Genomic DNA, 17,393 nt, shown 5'->3' on the forward strand with positions numbered 1-17,393 from the left:
TTGAACCCAGGCCCTCGGCAGTGAAAGCGCCAAGTCCTAACCACTGGACCGCCAGGGAATTCCCTAAAACATACATTTTCTAACACTACTTGCAAACGGGAAATCAGCATGGCTGCAATACCAACAGCAACAAAGTTTTTACGTTTCAGCCAAAGACTGTTGACTGGCTACTCATTGTGGCCCGAGGCCTGCTCTGAGTTAGAAAGGGTGATCGGCAGGTGCGTGAAAGGTGCTGAGGTCACGCTAGCCCGACTGTGACATGCTCCTGGGCACAGTCAGAGGAGCGGGAAGCGGGTGGGAAAAGGAGAAACTCTGGCACTGCGGGCTTTGCTGCCGTTTCGGGGCTGGTCTGCGCACCCCCCGAGGGCACCCCTGTGTGACACCCGTCCCACAATGGGGGAAACAGACCAGACAGAAAGGAACCTACAGTCGTGCCCACCAATCGCATCTCCAGCTCTTAACACCAAACTGGAGAGCTGGGCCCCCGCGTGGGAAGCACAGAGGCGGCAGCCCCGTGCCAGGCTCACAGAAAGGCGCAAATGCGACAAAACTGACAGAGCAGATCTACGGGTCTACGCTTAAGGGGCAGAGGAATCACTTTTCCTCCAGGGAAATCTAACAGCATTTCAAAGACAAAGATGAGACGGAGTGGGGTGGGGTGGGGGAGGGGGAGGGTTGGGGGGGTGCGGCTTGGGAAAGGAGAGAGGGCGCACTCAGAGTCTAACTAAACCAAGCATCACTTTTCCTAAAGCAGGACCTGGGGGCCAGGGCGACAGGACGACTCCGCTGGGGTCACTTCACCAGGCCAGGTGTGGGACAGGCAGTGCTCCAAATCCCTCTCTTCTCGCCGAGCCCAGCTCTGGAAAACTAGGCTTGCAGAAAAGCTCGCAGAAACAAACATTTCACTTGCTCCACGCCTGGGGAGCTGGAAGGATTGTTTGTGCCTGAAGCACGTCTTTTCCTGTTATTCTACAAAAGGGGGGATGGTGGCACTTCTGGGAACTCTTGAAATACGGCCCCTTGAGTACTAGATGATGCTTCATTTAGAACCCTGACAAAATAGTGGAGGATAGCAGTGAGGAGCTGACTGTCTGGATTCTAAGTAACTCCCACACTCACACGTTGACGTAATAAAGCATAACAATATATCTTGTGCTACTGAATTCCTTCCAACTCCGAACCAGAGGCTAAGTCATGCCAAGGAGATGACACAGGTGGAGGCGGCCCGAGGGCTGGAGGTAAGCAGGTCCCCCTCTCACAACGCACCGATGTGGCTTCATCCAAAAATTTGACTGTGATGAAAATTTGATTTGTGGATTCTGTATCTCGTTTTGATGCTAAATGTCTAACTCTGAAGCATTCTGGTTTATTAAATGGCAAGGACATCAACTGAATCTTTCTGGCATTTGCTTTTTTCCAGAAATGTCAACACTGTGTGAATCTCTCTCTACCCTTTTGTTCTTGGCCCTCTGGGAACTGTCAGTCAGCGGTTCTGGGGAAAACAATGGCTCCCTGGCCTGCCCGGCACATCACCCACTTCCATGACCCCCCATCCGTCATCCCACTTCAAAGAAGACGGTGCGAGGGGCCAGCTTTTGGCTCCCCCGGGAACGCAGCGGCAGCTGTTAGGGCCTGGGAGGCAGACTCGGACCAGCTCTTGAATTTCCATGGCGAGTTCCCTTTTTTGTCTCTTGCCTATTACTGCCCTGACTCCCTTAGAATTTGTCAAAAATGAGGAAATCTGTGGCAAAATCTTCTCTCAACAGGAAGAAAAACCTGCCAAGGTTATCCTGACCTTCCTCGGCTGGCAGCTCCACCCTCCGTGAAGCGGGGGAACCATGGGGACTGAAAAACCTCAAGACTTCACAGGACCAGATTCCAATGCAACCTCTTCCTTTAGTGAGGAAATTAAGGCCCAGAGATGTTAAGTCACATCCCCAAGGTCACAGACCACATTAGAGGCACAGTTAGAACTAGGTTGATTCCGGAGATGGACAGGATCCAGCAGGGGAGGGGGTGGCACCCCCTGTGTGGTGAGCTGACCAGAGCAACAGTTTGAGAGGGGCCTGCCCTCTGGTCTGACAAAAGCTACCGCCCGCCCCGCAAGGCCTCCTCGTGCCCTTGGGCTCGTTCTCTCCCAGGGTTCTTGCTGCACTGTGGCCAGGATGGAAGGGGAAAGAGCCAGGTGCCAGGTGCTGGAGGAATTTTGTTTTGATACTTACCTCTTGGATTCTCAGCCTCCTTACATGTTCAATGGGAATAATTACAGAAACTGCCCGTCCCAGGGTTGCTGTCAGGACGCAGTTAGAAGCAGCACTCGGTCACGTTCAATAGTTACCTGTCGTTACCTTGCACTGATGGGAATTTTTACTTTGAACGTGGTTTAATGTAGTTCTATATCAGCTGTGTTGTAAGAGGAAAGAAAGAATGAGAGGACAAAAGGACAGAAAGGAAAACAAGCTAACCAAAGCGAACATCAACCTATTCTAGAAGGCCCAAAGAAGGCATGCTGAGCTGTCTGTGGGGAGCACAGGGGACAAGCAGCTAGGTTGGATTCTGCAGGATGAGCTGCTCAGCGATGACCAGGACTTGCCAGGCCAAGGAGCAGGGCAGGGAGTATGGTAGAGCTCGGGGAGAATGGGGTCGGGGCTTTGGGTGGAAGTGATGAGGCAGAAGCTAGGGGAGGGACAGACATGGCTTGGATGCCAGGACCCCTGGAGGGCAGCTAGCAGGTGACATGATCTGGTTGTCATGGCCAACTCTAGAGCAGCATCCATCCCCCTGGCCACTCAAGGTGATCTCCCCGCTTCCAGCACTTTCCCAAAATAGACTCCATGTTGCAACGCATCCTATGTGCAGTAGATTTTACCACCAGCCAAGGGGAGGCAGAGAGCAGGGTCCATTCCACACGACACATGGCAAAACTTTGTAAAGAACCCCTCTGGGCATCTCCGCTCTTTCCCCAAAGTTCCTGCTCGGCCAGGTGCCTCATTCCCTCCCCATCTCTCTCTCTTTCCCACCACAGTCTCCAAGACATTCTTCTGGGTCCAAACAAAACGGTGGCTGACAGCTGTGAATGAACAAGGTCAGTGTGACAATATGACAATGATATGCACGTGAAAGGGAAATGGCACATGTGCAGGTGGACGGATGGACAGGCAGACAGACAGATAGACACAGACCCACAGACACACACACAGGTTTTCAGTCACTGAGAAGCAGGTTTTGTTGCAAACCCGATCTAGTTCCTCCGCCAGCCATTTCCCTCTGACTGAAATAAACACTGTAGATAATATACCGTCCTATTTGCTTCAACCCCCTAAGTGCCGAGTAACAAATTCCAGAGAAACCCAGATGCACTTCACATGGCCCGGGAAGCCGTGCTCGCACGTCCAGATTCCAGCAGACCACATGCTTCCTGGTTCCCTCCCCACCGGGGTCAGATCCCGCTCTGCCCCAGTGAGTCAGAACGGGTCTCCCTTGTCATCACTCCCACCCTACAAGCACCGGGCTGCGGACTGGCGGGGGCCAAACTCCCAACTAACTAATTCAAAGAATCCCAAATAGAAGGGAAGGGTGTGGCTCCGTGATGTCGGTAACCAGCTCCTAAGCTTCCCCTCTGGGTTCTAGATTCTTCCTCCTTAGTGGAAACCCCCATTCAGGACAAGGGTAGAACAGACCCAGACCAAAGCTACATAAAAAGAAGTAGACAGACAGACAAACCTGTATAAAGAGACCACAATAGGGCTTCCCTGGTGGCGCAGTGGTTGAGAGTCCGCCTGCCGATGCAGGGGACACGGGTTCGTGCCCCGGTCTGGGAAGATCCCACATGCTGCAAAGCGGCTGGGCCTGTGAGCCATGGCCGCTGAGCCTGTGCGTCCGGAGCCTGTGCTCCGCAAAGGGAGAGGCCACAACAGTGAGAGGCCTGCGTACCGCAAAAAAAAAAAAAAAAAAAAAAAAAAAAAAAAGAGACCACAATAGTGCCAGGTAAAAATAATGGTCAAAAAAATTTATTTTTGGACTTCCCTGGTGGTGCAGTGGTTAAGAATCCTCCTGCCAATGCAGGGGATATGGGTTTGAGCCCTGCTCCGGGAAGATCCCACGTGCCGCGGAGCAACTAAGCCCATGTGCCACAATTACTAAGCCTGCGCTCTAGGGCCTGCGAGCCACAACTACTGAGCCCGTGTGCCAAAAGAACTGAAGCCCGCATGCCTAGAGCCCATGCTCCACAACAAGAAGCCCGCACACTGCAGCGAAGAGTGGCCCCCACTCACCGCAACTAGAGAAAGCCTGCACGCAGCAACGAAGACCCAATACAGCCAAAAATAAATAAATTAATTAAAAAAAATTTTTTTTTTCTTTCTTTCGGTCTCCTTGGCTGGAGTCACACAAGCATTGCCAGCTTTGGAAGAGTATAGACCAACTATTTCGAAAGCTAACCAGATGTTGGGCCAATTTTCAATGTACTTCCAGTTCTGATTATGTGTCAGTCAAGATCCAAAATGATATTTTGCCAACTCTCCGCATGGCAAAAGCCTCCCTTTATCCTGTTACCTTTCAACCTTTCCCATACCTCTCATCCATGTTCCAGTAACTTCTCAGCAAAACAAAAAAAGCAAAAAGCCCAAGATTCCTCTTGGGTAAACAATGATAAATGGAGGGGGCAGGGAGTAGAAGGGTTAGTGGGTGGAGCAGGGGAACCTTTAGGAAGACAAAGCTGCAAAACTCACCCCCCTTCCCCCTCCCCTGGGCCAGGGCCCTGCAAACTTGACAGAGGTGAGAGGGCTGCATCTGCTATTACAGATATGAACCAGCCTTCATCACAGGGCCCAACTGAATCACAGCGAGAGCCTTCCTCCAACCGGTCAACCCTTTCCACTGTGTGATATTCATTTCGGTACAGCATCTAATCTATTATGATTTACTGGAAGGCCTGAGCTAACATTTGGTTTTTATTAACATTGCTTTTATGTTAAAATTGTCTTATGATGGAAAATCTATCAGAAAGAGACCATTTCATTAGGGGCCCTGCTTAGAGGGCATGGATCTGGAAAAGAGAGGCTGAAGGTTAAGTGCAGCTAACTGCCTGCTGCCTAACCAAAACAGCAACCATCCACCCACCCACCGCTGCCACCACCACCACAACCAAACGGCCCCCACCAAATGCAGACCTGTGCTTGCAGGCCAGACTGGAGCATAAACCAAGCGGCAGCTCCCCCTGCTAGGCAGTTTCCCCTGGGGGTGCCCCAGGCACCTGGGCCTCAGGGTGCCGAACTTGAACTCTCCAGCTTCCTCTCCAAACCTGCTTCAGAGCCCACACTTGCTGGTTCTGGAAATGGCACCACCAGTCACACAGTGGCAGGAGGCAGGGCCCTGGGCATCACACAGACTCCTCCCGTGGTGCCCCCTCCTACCCAAATCAAGCAGAAGTCTCCGCCCCCGGCCCCACTCCTGCCCTTGTCTTCCTGTCTTCGTAAATGGCCACACGCAGCTGCCCCAGCGTCCCTTTCACTCACCCCCCACATCCAGTCCATCAGCTCGTCCTGGCTGTAGCTCCAAAATGTATCGTAAAACTTTCCAATTTTTCTCCATCTCCGTGGCCAATGCGCCATAATTCAGTCTACATTATCCCTGCCTGGACTACTGCAACAGCTTCCTCACAAGCCTCCCAGCTTTCCCCCTTGCGACTCACTCCCCCACCCCCATTAACCTACTTTCCATCCAGCAGCCAGAGTAATCTTCCAAAAATTTCCATCTGACCATGTCACTCTTCTACTTAAAAATCCTTTAGGTGTTTCCCACTGCACCTGGAATAAAATCTAAATTCCTTTTTGTGGCCTTCAAGGCCCTTCACGATCTGGTCCCTGCCCATCTGGTCAGCCTTACCTTGACCTGCTTTCTGCTCCTCAAACCTGTAAGGTCTTTTGTACCTCAGGGCCTTTGCACAGGCTGTTCCCTTTGCCCGGAGCACTCCTGCCTCAGATCTCTGCAGAGCCGACTCTTTCCCATTCTTCAGGCCTCAGCTCTGATGTCTGTTCCTCATAGAAGCCTTCCCTGACCACCCAAGCTAGTGACCCCTGCACCACCACCCCTGGCTTCCCCCACAATCACAGATCACACTCGTAACGCTGCCTTCTCCTCCACCACTGTCGCCTTGCTCCCTCCGCAGCAGCCACACTCGCCACTAGGAAAATCTCTATTTGGTTCACCGCTGTGTTCTCAATATTAACCACAGTGCCTGGCATCTAAGAATGGCTTCAGAAATATTTATCAGCAGGGGGAATGAATAAATAAATGAAAAGCATTAGCAGGAAGTGGAAGAAGGAATTAAATTCCCTCGAATACAGAGTCCGATTATTTTAGGAAGAAAGAGAGGTGGGCTCCCCAGCAGGACCTCGGCAGGGTCGTTTCTCTGGCCACATCATGGATGAAGGAGCGTGGTGTGTCAGCCACCACTTGTCCACTCCCCAGCACACGGCGGGGCTCCTGGAAGGAAGCCTGCTCAGAAAGCCAGCCCCCCGTAAGATGAAGTGTTCACCCACGTGCCCCCTGGCCCTCTGGAGCTGGGCATCCCCACCCCCGCCAACAGCATCCTCCCTGCGGAGGCCCCGAGCACGGAGCACCAGCTGCCAGGAAGAGAGCGGCGCGGGGGAGCTGCCACTAGGCTCAGAGGCAATCAGTCAGCAAGCTTCGGCTGAGCGCTGGACGGGTGTCAGGCGCCCGCTGAGCTGAGTACTGCAGGAGGCTGTTGAGAGCGACGCGGTCTCTGCCTTCAGAGGCCCGTCGGTCCAGAGTGGGAGAGAAAACACACAGAGCAAAAGCATAAAAAAGTGCCATGGGAACTTCACGGAAATTAAAAGCGTCTGCTTTTCCAAAGGTATTGTTAAGAAAATGAAAAGGCCAGCCACAGACTGGGAGGAAATCTTTGCAAAACACATCTGATAAAGGACTTGTAAACAGAATATAAAGAACTCTCAAAACTCAACAATAAGAAAATGGACAATCCATTAAAACACGGGTAAAGGAAATGAGAAGATGGCAGACTAAGCACTTAAAAAGCTGTTCAACGTCATTAGTCATTAGGGAAATGCAAATTAAAATCACAATAAGACACCACTATGTACCCATTAAAATGACTAAAATAAAAAAGGAGGTCGTGCCACCCACTGGTGAGGGTGTCAGAACACCAGAACCCTCGTGCACTGGTGGTGGGATGTAAGAGCACGCGATCGCTTTGGAAGATAGTTTGGCAGTTTCTTAAGAACAAACACACACACACACACCCCTATCATATGATTCAGTCATCCCATTCCTCAGCATTTGTCCAGAAAAATGGAAATACATGTCCATACAAAGCCTTACATACAAGTGTTCACGGAAGCTTTGTTTGTAATGGTCAAAAGCTGGAAACAACCCAAACATCCGTTCACAGATGAATGGGTAAACAAATTGTGGTACATTCACACGCGGAATACTACTCAAACATAAGAAGAAAGGAACCACAGATACACACAACAACATGGACGAATCTCAAAATAATTATGCAGATTGAAAGAAGCCATACAAAAAAAGAGTATTTATCGCACGATTTTATTTACATAAAAGTCTAGAAAGTGCAATCCAAGCTATAGTGACAGGGAGCAGTTCAGAGTTGCCTAGGGAGAGGGGTGGGAGAAGAGGGGGACGGAGGAGTGACAAAGGGCAGGAGAAAACTTTTGGAGTGATGGATACGTACACTGACTTGACTGTGGTGATAGTTTCATGGGTGTCTAAATGTGTCAAAACTTATCAAATTGTACACTTTAAATATGTGCAGTTCACTGTTGATCAATTATACCTTGATAAAACTTTCTTTTTTAAAATGCTACAGCTTCCAGCCAAGAAAGGCAAACCATCTAAATCAATGGTTATGAGACACTGGACAAGACAACAGGCAGCATAGGAGGGTGATCCTGAGAGAGAAGAAACTAAGGCAGTGTGCCCAGTGATTGCTCCAGGTCACTGTCTGGAAAGTTTCCAGGCCTCACCACAGACTGAGAAAACCCAAACAAAGCTCACGGTCTCTCTGAGGTGAGAAGGCAGAGTCTGTAGTTCAGAGAGGCCAAGTGGCTGGAATTGATACGAGACAGTAGCAGAGATGGGGGAGCTGCACAGATCGGCAAGGGGGTTCCTTCTTAGGCTCCCGCTAAGTTCTGCCCTGTGTATGCAGGTGAGGAAAGGGAAAGGCCTGCTGGGAGGAGGCAGGTGGAACCCCAGGAGCTCACACGGGGCTGAGAAGAGCTCACATTCCCAGCGGCCAACGTGGAAGGACTACCTAATCATGGCTCATCGAGTAGAGCCCTTGGAAGGGGACGGCCTCTGTACTGGGGCCAAGTGAGCCAGAGACTAAAGGCTGTTCTGGACTAGCACCAACAAAGCTTAAAAGCAAGCGTCTAAGAAGACCTAACCGACTCCTAGTAACTTCACCTTGTCCCAGGACAAAGCCCAAAAATCTTGAAAGGAAGCAAGAATTCAGCATCCAACAACATAAAATTCATAGTAACTGTCAACCAATCAAAAAATATCAGGCATGCCAAAAAAAAAAAAAAAAGGGAAAATATAACAAATATAACCTAAAATCAAACCAGAAGAAAAATCAATAATAGAAATATGGCTAGAAATTACACAGATGATAGAATAGACAAAAAGAAATCAGAAGGGAAATTATAAAATATTTTAAACTGAACAAAAATTAAACCACATATATCAAAATTTACTGCAGGCAGCTAAAGCAGTGCTTAGAGGAAAATGTACAGCATTAAACTCATATTTTATAAAAGAAGAAAAGTTTAAAAATCAATGACTGGTATGGAGAGGGTATGACTGAAAAGGAATAGCATGAGGGAATTTTTTGGTTGATAGAACTACAACGTAACACCTGATTATAGTAGTGGTCACACAAATCCATAAATATGCTAAAATTAATGGAACCACATACAAAATGAGTCAATTTTATTGTATGTTAATTTTTAAAAGTAAAATAAAATAAACTGAGTAGCATTAAAAAAAAAATCAATGATTTAAGCTTCCATCTTAAGAAACTACAAAAAGAAGAGTAAATTAAAATTGAAGTAAGCAGCTAAAGGTAAGAAATAAAGAACAGAAATCAATGAAATATAAAACAGAAAAACAACAGAGAAAAAAAATCAATGAAACCAAAAGAAAGTTCTTTGAGAGGACCAATAAAATTCATATAAAATTGATAAATTTCTAGCCAAACTGATCAGGACAAAAAAAAATGAAGACCTCAACTATCGATACCATGAATTAGAAAGGGGGCACCACTATAGATCCTACAGACATTAAGAGGATAATAAAAGGGGAATTCCCTGGTAGTCCAGTGGTTAGGACTCTGTGCTTTCACTGCAGGGGGCACGGGTTTGATCCCTGGTCGGGGAACTTAGATCCCACATGCTGCACAGCACGACCGAAAAAAAGAAAAAAAGGGAAAAAAAAAAACAAGGAGGATAATAAAGGAATATAGTAAAAAAAGTTTATGCCAATAAATTCAACAGTTTAGATGAAATGACAAATTCCTTGAAAGACACAAGCTACCAAAACTTGAACAGAAGAAACAGATAAGCTTTAATAGCCCTATATCTACTATAGAAATTGAGTACTTTGAAACCTTTCCTCAAAGAAAACTCCAGGCCCAGACGGCTTCACTGGTGAATTCTACCAAATAGTAAAGGAAGAAATAATACCAGTTCTACCAAAACTCCTCCAAGAAATTCAGGAGGAGGGAATACTTTCCAATTTATTTCATAAGGTAAGCATAACTTGAAGCAAACAAAACAAGAGAATTACAGGGAGACCACAGACTAATAACACTCAGGAACATAGATGGAAAAATCCTTAACAAAGTCTTAGCAAATCAAATCCAGCAAAATATAAAATGTGCCTGCCACACTAGGTGGTACTAACCCAGAGTAAGTATCACCTGAAGGGATCAGAGAAAACTTCCAGGAGAAGGTGAGTTCTCAGTAGACCCTTGACAGTTGAGCAGAATTTCAATAGGTGATGTTACAGCAGAAAAAAATGGCAGGAAAAAACACAGATGGATACAAGAAGGTGTCAGATCAGCAAGAACAGGTAGGCGTGTTGGCTCTGACTGGGGTGGCTGCCAGCCTTCCAAAGAAGCTCCCTTCTCTGGGAGCAGTTCCAGACACAGAGCTGAAACCCCTGGAGCCAGCTCTGTGCTATGTGACCCTGACTCTCACCCACCCCACCCCCAGCCATAACTGACTGTTCTGGAGTTAAGACATATCACCAACCTGGAACAATGAGATCTCTTGCCCAACAGTTTGAAATCTGAACGGAGACAGACTCCCTGCCTGGGATTTGATGGGTCCACAACACGATCTACCTTAAGGGAAATCCCCAGAGCTGGTCCTGCCCTTCCCTCGGCTTTTCGGCAACTTCTTGGATCCCATGAGCTGCCCCAGGGGCCTTCCTATAAGACTCTCTCTCTTTGTTAAGTTAATGTGAGGTGGTTTCCGCGCCTTGCAACCAAAAGAATATTAAAGAGTTCAGTGAGTACCATGACAGCCACTGCAAGTTTATCTCCATGCAAGAGTTCAATCACTGTGTAGTAAAGTTTGACTCCCTGGGCCGGAGCCAAGGGTCTATGACAGGGAAGTTGGTGGAATCGGGTCAAGTTAGAATGGTGGGTGCAATCCAGATACTCAAAATGGCAGGTACAGGAGACTGGAGTTCAAGGGAGAGAAGAAAACACCAAAGGTTTCTGAACAGGGGAAGGACACGGTCAACACAGTCTTACAGAGAATCACCCGGCAGTGCTGTGGAGGATGGATTATAAAATGGCCGTGTGTTTGACCCCTCCGGGAGGCTGTGATAATAGCCACTGGGATGACACGCTCAATATCTCTCTTGCTCTCATGCCTTCGGTTCTCGCCTCCAGCACCTAACTTAGAGCCAGGCGCTGAGTTGTGTTCAGTTAAATTCTGCTGATCAGATAGGCTGAAGAGGGAGAAATGACAACACCTGATGACTAAATGCTGGGATCAAAGGAAGGAAAGAGCTAAAGGTCGTGGCATTTTCAACCTCGGCTGGCAATTTCAACTGATCCAGAAATGGCAGGAAGCGTGATGAGGTCAGGGTACGTTTCGGGGGGATGAGTGTGGTGTAGACAGACTGTTTCAAAGTGTTGCTCAATCACCTAGGTAGAAGTCTCCAGCGTGCAAGGGTCAGGAGTTCAGACTGCAGGGCTGGAGTGAGGCGGGCATGGAAGGTGAGGGTCGGGGGAATGGCAGGCGATCCATGGGTGGGACCGACTCCCATTGGTCAGGCTTGGAGTTCTGTTTACTCCCAGTAACTGAGGGCTCCCGTGTGCCAGTCACCAAGGCAGGAGCTGGGGGGAGTCGCAGAAGCCCATGGGAGTGAACGAGATTGTGGAGGGAGGATTCGGAGCTTGCTATGCATCTTTTAGAAAAGTCTCGGGCTAGATCTACACCCTTGCACATGAGCACAATGACTTATACAGGAGAAGAGCCATCATGGCCGGTCTTGTCTCTAGTGGGAAAAGCCTGGAAATAGACTCAGTGTCATTCAGTAAGGGGATGGCGGAATAAATGATGGCACAGACACAGGATTAAAAAGCACGAGGCAGTTCTACAGGGATGGGAAATGACGTGTTGATACATGATGATGTGAGAAAAACAAGGCACAGAACAGACAATAAAGAATGAACCTCCATTCATGTTGGGCAGGGGGTGGGGAACCCACATAAATAAAATAATATACACTTGTACTTGGGTTTGCATGGATATCTTTTAAAAGACACACAAGAAACTGTTAACATGAACTGCCTGTGAAGAAGAGAACTGGAGGACAAACTTGAGAGAGGAGGCCTTTTCACTATATTTCCTTTTGCCACTAATCAACTTATTTATCATGATTAATGATTTAAGAGTAAGTACATACTTTATGTTGAGTGCTTTCTAAATGACTCCAGCCATAGGCTGTCTTAGTAAAACCCACCTCCAACTACCTCCCAATAAGCTTATGAAAAACCTACTAAAACAACACTTGATGCAAAGTCTCATCTATGCCAAGCCCAGCGCTTGGCAGGGGCCAGAAGGAATATTCTTGATTTCTTCCTCAAAGAGATTCTGATGTGGTGCTTTAAGAACTTGCCGGTGTCAAGCCAGGTGGCACACACACCAGTGACTGTTCTCAGAGAGGAAGTAAATGAATGGATTCTAATCAAATGTGTCAGCTCCGCGGGAGTCTGATCCTGACCACTCGGCCTCAACAAGGGAAGCCAGAGAACCACACCTTTCTTCGGAAAGGAAACCAACGCTTCCACACAATCCACTCAGAGTCTATTTTAGCTCTGAACCCAGAACAGCACATCAACTTTTATAAATAGCAAAACCAAGATTACAATTTGACTGATTTCTGTTCTGATGTTAGGAAAGAGGTAGGAAGCCTAAGTCAGTTGTAAACCAAGGGGTTGAAAGCAAACCACAGTGCGAACAGTCATGCTGGGTTGGACGGTCAACACTTGAAACTCCCCCTCTGCCCGCCCCAGCCCCGTGCCACCTGAGTAACCGATTCCTGTGGCTTTAGTCTGTAGAAAAGCACCTGAGAAATTCTAACGAGGTTGAAGAGAAATTCTGTGGGAATCTGCCAAAACCAGAAAGGAAATTCTTCAAGGAAAGCAGCTTTCCTTTTCCCTGAAGGCAGACAAGCTGAGCGGCTTACCTTTGTTATGAGACATCGCGTACAGGAGGCAGAGCACGAAGAGTGCATGGTAATCGTCATCTGGGCTGTCCAGGGCGTGGTACACCATATCCAGGAAGGGTCTGGAAAAGAGGGGCATGCATGAGCCTCGTGGAGTGCATGAGCCTCACCTGCACACGGGAAGCAGCTGCCTTAGCCCTTTACAGCCCCACCGCCAGCATGCAGCGTGTCCGCCGTGTGCCCAGCCCAGCACCAGGCCTGGAGGACACAAAGGGGACTGAGAGGCAGGCCCCGCCCGTGCGAAGCTGTCGTCTTCAGGGTAAACCAACTAAGGAACGAACCAACCGCTTAATCACTCAGCATCATTCACCCGCTGGCCCAGACACTGGGGATAAATGATACCAAGTCTCTGGTCTTGCAGCACTTCCATGCCAGTGGGCAGACAGAGAATGGACTCGCCACATCATCACTTCAAAGAGTGACAAGAGAATGAAGAAAACGAGGCAATGTGATAGACTCACAATAGCAGACAAGGCACCCACAAGTCTGAACAATTTTAGAATGTGGACCCTGGAGCAAGAACTGCCTGGGTTCGACTTCTGATTCTGCCTCTACTTAGCTGCAAACCCTTGGGTACGTTACCTAAAACTTTCCCCCATCTGCAAGATGGGGATTAAACCCTTCGGGGTTACCGTGAAGATTCAAGTGAAATGACAACAGAGAGGCATTTAACACAGGCCCAGGCACAGGGTGGAAAGTGCTCATACATTGAGAGCTGCTGTTGGATTTCTATTTTGAGTATTCCACGGGCACTTCTCCACGATCTCACTTTGGCAGGTCCTGGCCCAGTGATTTCTTGGGCTGACCTTCCCGGACTGGAAGGGATCGATAGGAAGTCTCTCGCCTGATGCTTTGTGGGTGAGATCTATAGAGTGGCTGCAAATATCACAAACCGCACACCCTTGAATGCTGCCCTTCCAGGTGAAGGGCCTGGCCCGGAAAGACTCTTCAACACGAGGATAACAGAATATGCACAGATCTGGCCTGTAGGCAGGAGGCTCTGATCCCATGACTGTCTGCGGCTGCCCCCGGATGCCAGGTTGAAGCCAAGGGAGCACAGCAACTCAATGAGTGACCAAGGGCACACTCTACCCCTGGAAGGACACAAGCTACACAAGCTACTGTCAACACTGCTGACTGGGCGGGGGGGCGAGATGGTGCAGCAGAGAAACAGGGAGACTATTCACTGCAAAACATTGTATACTTTTTTGAATTTTGATACTCCATAAATGTATCACCGATTCAAAATATTATATTGAAAAATGCAGAAGCAGTGAAACGCACTTGTCATAACATTTCAAACAAACACGTGACACACAGAAATTAAAGGAAGAAACTTTTAAGGAACATTTACATTCAGGCTCTATTTCTCTGGAGCCCCAGATCTGTCATCACCATTCAAATGTGCGAATAGTTTTGCCATGTGTGGATCTGTTTTTTTCTAAGCCCCTAGCAATAACACTTCCAAACGTAAGAGCAGGATAAAGTATAAAACGCTTTCTTGTAAGCCAGCTGCTTGGAATTTGGACTGTATTTTCATTTGGGAATAATAAGAATAACCAAATGCCCAGTAGCAGAGGGAGGGCTGAGTGGATACACCATCTTTCATGAGACGAAGTATTATGAAGCCGTTAGAATTTTGTTTATTAAGAGTACAATAAAGTTGAAAAGATGCTTGGGGTTTGATATTAGAGAAAACCAAGAATAAAAAGTAATATACATGGCTATTGGGGGTATAAGCTATTGGGGGGAAGAAGGGCAGAATTCCCACTACATTGGCATTGAAAACTGACTGGCAGGAAATCACCAAAACGCTAATAACAGCTGCCTTTGAATTATGGAGAGCTTTTTTTCCTTCTTTATACTTTTCAAGCTTTTTTACATTTTCTGAATGTGTATTACTTTTTAAATTTTAAAAGGATTTTTTTTTTTTTTTAAAGAAAAGAGAGAATGTTGTGAATGGTTTCTGGTTTCTTAAGCCTATATGTAACCACGAATGCAGATACAGCCCACGGTGTATGGCGAATATTAAGGACAGTTCCACTTTGTACTATGCTGTTTCTTTGGACAAGCAGACCAATGTCAAGATCCAATTCATGTCAAGGACAAACTGTCCCCTCCCTCATCCTCAGTGCCCTCCTCCTGGCTCAGTGCAGGAGGTGAGAGGACAGAAGTCCGTGGCGGTGTCTCTGACAGCCAACAACTCAATACCTTTGCAAAGGTATTGGCAACTCTCCACCAGGGACAGTCTCTCCCTGGCACCTCGTCTCAGAGCAGAGCGCAGCTCCTGCCCAGAGTCCCTGGGGGCCACAAATCTGCATGTGGCCCAACTTAAGACACAGGATCAGCTTCCATTACGAACCCGTGGTAGAAGATGCCAAAGTCACCGCAAGTTAAGAAACAATCTCAATCAACTCTAAGAAAACCCCTCTCTTCACTAAAATTCAGGAAAAAAAGAAGTCTCAACTCCAACACTCCAACATAACTTTCTGGTCGGTTGACTTTCTGTTTTTGACAATACATGGGTATTTTTCCTCCTTTAGGAAAGCTACAGTATTACCATACTATGCAAAATACATGCTGTTTCCATTTATTAGATCCTAAGAAACTGAACATATCATGACAGTATTCATGGAAAAGCAGCCGCTAATATTCTATTAAGCAGATGTGCCTACATTAGCCTAAGCATCCCCCACGACATGTCAGTTTTGGTTTTTCAATGATTCATATTCAAATTAAAGCCGTGCAAGCACCTAAAGGTTGCTTCCCCCTCCCTTTCTGTGTTTAGAATGATTTTCTTAATTTTCAGAGCTTCAGGTGTCACATTTTGTTGTCACAGCACAAAATCAGAAAGGTCCTTGTCAGTACAACTGACAGCCCATATTGTGCTGCAATGACTTTTATTTAACCAAAACTAAAAGTGGCTCCCCTGTGCAACTGATAAAAATTAATCCTGTCTGTTAGATAATTGAAACACGTGCCAAGAAAGAGATAAACAAGACGTGGAGGAAAAAATTAGCCTGCTTCGAGTCTTCACTTTAAGTTGCATTAATAAATAGGATGCGTGCGCGCGTGCGTGTGTGCGTGCGTGTGTGTGCGTGTGTGCGTGTGTGTGTGTGTGTGGGGGGGGGTTCATCCACCCCACCGTGAGAGTTCAGGAAGTGAATGCCTTGCAGGCTGACAGAGAAACCATGTTGCTGTGCATTTATTACCACTAACATGGGATTAGGAGGTTATTGCAGGCATCTGCGCAGTAGGGCCATCTGATAAGGATGAAGAAGCCCTCCTGACAGTTTGCTGCAACTTCAGGAGCAGCCCTCCACCCAATTCCTTCTGGAAGGGGTGGTGCCACAGCAAGGCTGCAGGCAATGTGGCATCTGGAAGCTTTCAGAGGATGTAGTTTGGGCAGCCATCACTGAAATGAACCATCAGGCAAGAAGTTGAAGGTGGACAGCAGCATTAAATCCAGCATTAAATCGTGCCGGCTGAGTCACGAGGTCAGGCCCTACGGACGGTGGTGCGCGTGGCGGCAGCAAATGAATGAAATCCAAACGCTTCCCCCAAGGGGATCCTTTCTGAGGACAGCAGAGTATGGCCAGGAGCAGCCAGTACAAGGCCACACCCGTTAGGACACCGCCCAGCACCGAAGTGCTTGGGTGGTGGTGCCATACCTCGGTCATTCATTCCAAGGGGTGAATACTACGGCCTTGAGGGCCAGCTCTGTCTCTGTGGCCTCTAGAGAGGAGCCGTGTCTCTGGTGGAGAAGCAGAACGGCTTGGCCGGGAGGCAGAAGAGGCCATCGGCGGGGGGCGGGGGCGGGAAGAGGCCTGGCTTATCCTCTGTGGGCACCCGGCCAGGGCACCCCCTTCCACAACATCCCAGAGACCGAGCAGCAGTGCCCTACCCCCCGCCCCCGATGGCTGGCTCGGGGGCAGCCCTCCCACAGCCCTGGCAACTACCTGCTCCACTGGACGCTGTCCAGGCCAGTGGCGGCGCTCTTCTCTTCGTCTGTGGTGTTCTGCTCCTGCACCGAGGTGCTGGGCGCCAGCTCCGGGAGCTTGCTGCGCTCCATGATTACCATCTCTATCTCTGGAAGCAAACACAGACACCAGGATGAGCCCACACGGCCCCGGACCGAGCTTTACAGACACTCTCGTGCTCAAGACGGAGCCTGGCAGACTGCTCCGCACGCGTCTAGCAAACGCTCGACGGCGGTGGTGGAGCCCCTGCAACACGCATGCTGGGGGGAAATAAGACCGAGGCCTGAACCTCTCTCTCCTTTCATCTTGGCAGCGTCGAGAAATGGGGCCCTGATTTTGACAAGAAAGCACAGATCGCAATGATTTATTTCAAGATTTTTTTCTTCAACAGTTATTTATTCTACTTTATTGATACCATGCTTCCTTCCCAGAGGAGTTGAGGAGCGTGGAAGAAATGACACATGGTTAATAAAACATAACCAAATTCACTGGAAATATTCTGAAACTGTTTACAATGTAGAAAGGCTCTGACATGACCGAAGCCTTTGTTTTCCCTTCCCACTTACAACTTCCAGAAAGCAGAGAGGGGGAGGGACCTCGTTTTATTTT

At 48.2% G+C, this 17,393-nt stretch overlaps 1 protein-coding gene across 1 annotated transcript in view; it reads right to left on the reverse strand.

Annotated features, from left to right (window-relative positions):
• Positions 1 to 16,914, reverse strand: part of LOC102992997 (C-type lectin domain containing 16A) — a 36,309-nt gene extending 19,395 nt beyond the window's left edge. The window contains exons 1-2 of the mRNA XM_028485494.2: positions 16,764 to 16,914; positions 12,766 to 12,866 (exon numbers count right to left, since the gene is read on the reverse strand). Of these exons, the coding sequence (XP_028341295.2) occupies positions 12,766 to 12,866; positions 16,764 to 16,885 (223 nt within the window). The 5' untranslated portion in view covers positions 16,886 to 16,914. The remainder of the gene's footprint in view (positions 1 to 12,765; positions 12,867 to 16,763) is intronic.
• Between the last annotated feature and the right edge of the window lie 479 nt (positions 16,915 to 17,393).

This window comes from Physeter macrocephalus, unplaced genomic scaffold, assembly GCF_002837175.3.
Source record: "Physeter macrocephalus isolate SW-GA unplaced genomic scaffold, ASM283717v5 random_418, whole genome shotgun sequence".
Classification (NCBI taxonomy): Eukaryota; Metazoa; Chordata; class Mammalia; order Artiodactyla; family Physeteridae; genus Physeter; species Physeter macrocephalus.